At 49.7% G+C, this 2,924-nt stretch overlaps 1 protein-coding gene across 1 annotated transcript in view; it reads left to right on the forward strand.

Moving 5' to 3' along the window:
• The first annotated feature begins 758 nt into the window (after nucleotides 1-758).
• The window catches only part of Kifc1 (kinesin family member C1), a 15,749-nt gene continuing 13,583 nt past the window's right edge, over nucleotides 759-2,924 (forward strand). The window contains exon 1 of the mRNA XM_029471407.1: nucleotides 759-1,034. Within this exon, the coding sequence (XP_029327267.1) occupies nucleotides 1,017-1,034 (18 nt within the window). The 5' untranslated portion in view covers nucleotides 759-1,016. The remainder of the gene's footprint in view (nucleotides 1,035-2,924) is intronic.

Below are 2,924 nucleotides of genomic sequence, written 5' to 3' on the forward strand. Positions count from 1 at the left end.
AGCCTGTTCTACAAATAGAATTCCAAGACAGTCAGGGCTACACAGAGAAACTCAATCTTGAAAAAACAAAATAAATATATATGTAGTTTATGTGTTATTTATATATATTATATATGCTTATATATAATAGGTATTGAGTGTATATTATTTATATGTGTAAAGATATATGTTTATGTATATAATACATATTGTTTATGTATAATATATATTNTTGGAGGCAGGAGGGGCACAGAAAACTTTGTGGCGAATTAGTTTTCACCTTCCACATTATATGAGTTTCAGTGATAACCAGTTTGCTATCCTCCCGGACCTGCTCTAGATTTATGACTTTATTACATCTCCAGATATGGGCTCCACTTTTTTCTTTTACTTTTTTTCTTTTTTGAGGACAGGTCAGCGCCATCAACCAGCTCCCACTTTTCGGACCTGAGAAAGCGGACCAAGAGCGACCTCAGTGGAACAGNCTCCAGTCTACAGGGTTGGCGAGGAGGTGTGCAGGTTCAGCAGCACCCGCTAGGTGGCGGTCGCTCCGCCCCGACACCGCTCAGGCACCTTTGCACATGCGTATTGCCTCTCCCACGCCACTCCTCCACACACGCGCACTTCTGACGCAACCAGAGACCTCAGGAAGCCGAGCTCCGCGCTCCGGAGGGGGAGAGGGAGAAAAGAGGAAGAGCGGATCCGGAAGTAGGCTCCAAGGGGTCTAGTTCTCTTGCTCCGGCGGACTAGAACAGTCCAGACTCAGGGGGCGTGGCCCAGGAGGCGGAGGGCACCGTGATTGGCTCGCGACCGCGGCGCCGGCGCGGATTGGCTTCTGCGGATTGAAGCGCGTTGACTGCGCGGAGGTTGAAATTCAAAAGTGGCTGGTGTGGCGGATTGGCCTGGCCGATTGGCCTGGCGGATTGTCCTGGCTCCTGGACAGCTTGGCTCCGGCGTTTTGCGGCGCGAGCCCTTGAGAGGACGCGGGTCTCGTCACCCTGCCTGCTGCCTTTGCATCCCTTCCTGTGCGGACCACCATGGACGTGCAGGCGCAGGTGAGTNCGGCGNAGACGGCCTNGCGCCAAGATCGGAGGACGCAGGCCGGCCGCCCGGAGACCTGCGTCCCGGGGACAGGTCGGGGCAAGCCGTCCTGCAGGGGAGGGTCGCACCGCCTCGCACCCAGGACACCAACGGCCGAGTCAGTGAGGGCGACACACACGGCGAGGCCCCAGGATGGTCGCTGCGACGTTGGCCCGCCATTCCTGTCGTGCAGGCGCGACCATCCCGTGTCCCTTATCCCCCTCCAGTGTTTCCCATTTCGAATTCTCAAGCGGATTCGACATGTNTGTGCTTCTCAGTTCTTACAGATCGCCTTGTGGGAGAAGCGAGGGTTCTTGAGAGAGGCCTTGTCGCTTGTCCGCAAAGTACATTTCTTGCTGATGTCCTGTTGTGTTGCTGCTGGATAGGGATAGAGGAAGAGGAGAGGAGAAATGGGGGCATCGACCCAAAGGATCTTTGTTCCCTCGCCTGCCTCTTTCTTTTGCTCATTTGGACTGCTGACTAGTTTATGGGTGCCCTTCTCCACCACAAGCATCTGAGGTGTATGTGTGTGGCAATTAATGGACTGATCTCTCTGGTGTCAGGAAAGGCCGGCCTGCATTCTTTGTTTACCAGTATTTCAGTCTAGACTGACTCACAGTCGGTGTTCAGCTTGAAGAGACTTTCTGGTATACACAGCCAAAAGGGAGGGCACTGCACTGTGACAGGTGACAGTAAAAAAAAAAAAAAAAAAGTTTTTTCGGTTTTTCTTAGATTTGTTCCTGCAGTATTTGCCAAGCATCTTCTGGCCCTGCACAGCTGTACTTATGTAGGAGACAGGAGTCCTAGCTACCAGTGAGCTGACACTCCCTGGGGAGACAGACATAATACAATTTGTATCTCTATTGGGAGGGAGTGAAGGACTGTAAAGATTCAAGCAGATGGAAGGGGAAGAAGAAAGCTAGGAGGAGCAACATTAAGGTATGAGTTAAAACTGGAAGGAAGAGGTCTGTGGTGCAGTGCTAGGCGAGCATCCAAGAAACACACCTGGGTCTATAATGCCCTGAACCAAAAGCAACAAACCATCCTGAGGTCAGAGGTCACCTGTGCGCAGGCTCAGACCAGAGCTTGGAGATTCAGGCCAGTGATACATTGTCTCCAAAAAAAAAAAAGAGGAAAACAAACCCAAAAGAAACAATATAAATTTGATCTAGTAACCTGAAGCAGGTAGCATGCCCAAGAATAGCAGGGTTTGCTTGCTGATTTGTTGTTGTTGTTTTTGTTGTTGTTTTTTTTGGGGGGGGCGGTAGTTGTTTTCCCTGTGTAGCCCTGGCTGTCCTGGAACTCACTCTGTAGACAAGGCTGGCCTCGAACTCAGAAATCCGCCTGCCTCTGCCTCCCGAGTGCTGGGATCAAAGGCGTGCTCCACCACGCCCGCCCGGCTGGTAGTGCTTTTCAATTACTCAGTAATAATGTTGGGTTTTTGTTTTTTGAAATAGGGTCTTGCCATGTTACTTTGGCTAGTCTAGAACTGGCTAGAACAGGTCTACCCACTGCTTCTGCCTCCAGAGGGTTGGGGGTCACTGCTCCTGGCTTTGTTGTTGTTTACTTTCTTTTTAGGAAAATGTATGAGAACCAATTTAGTGAAAATCTTTTTTTTTTTTTTTTTTTAAACATCACTGTCAAGGTGTGACTTTTGACATTATGGTGTAACATTGTTCTCTACAAACTCTCCCACATAGCTTAGCCTGGGATGCATATGGCTGTGGCAGCTAAGGAATTGGTTACTGTAATTGGTTACTGTACTGGCTAGTTTGTGTCAACTTGACACAGGCTGGAGTTATCACAGAGAAAGGAGCTTCAGTTGGGGAAATGCCTCCACGAGATCCAGCTGTAAGGCATTTTCT

Source organism: Mus caroli, chromosome 17, assembly GCF_900094665.2.
Source record: "Mus caroli chromosome 17, CAROLI_EIJ_v1.1, whole genome shotgun sequence".
Taxonomy (NCBI): Eukaryota; Metazoa; Chordata; class Mammalia; order Rodentia; family Muridae; genus Mus; species Mus caroli.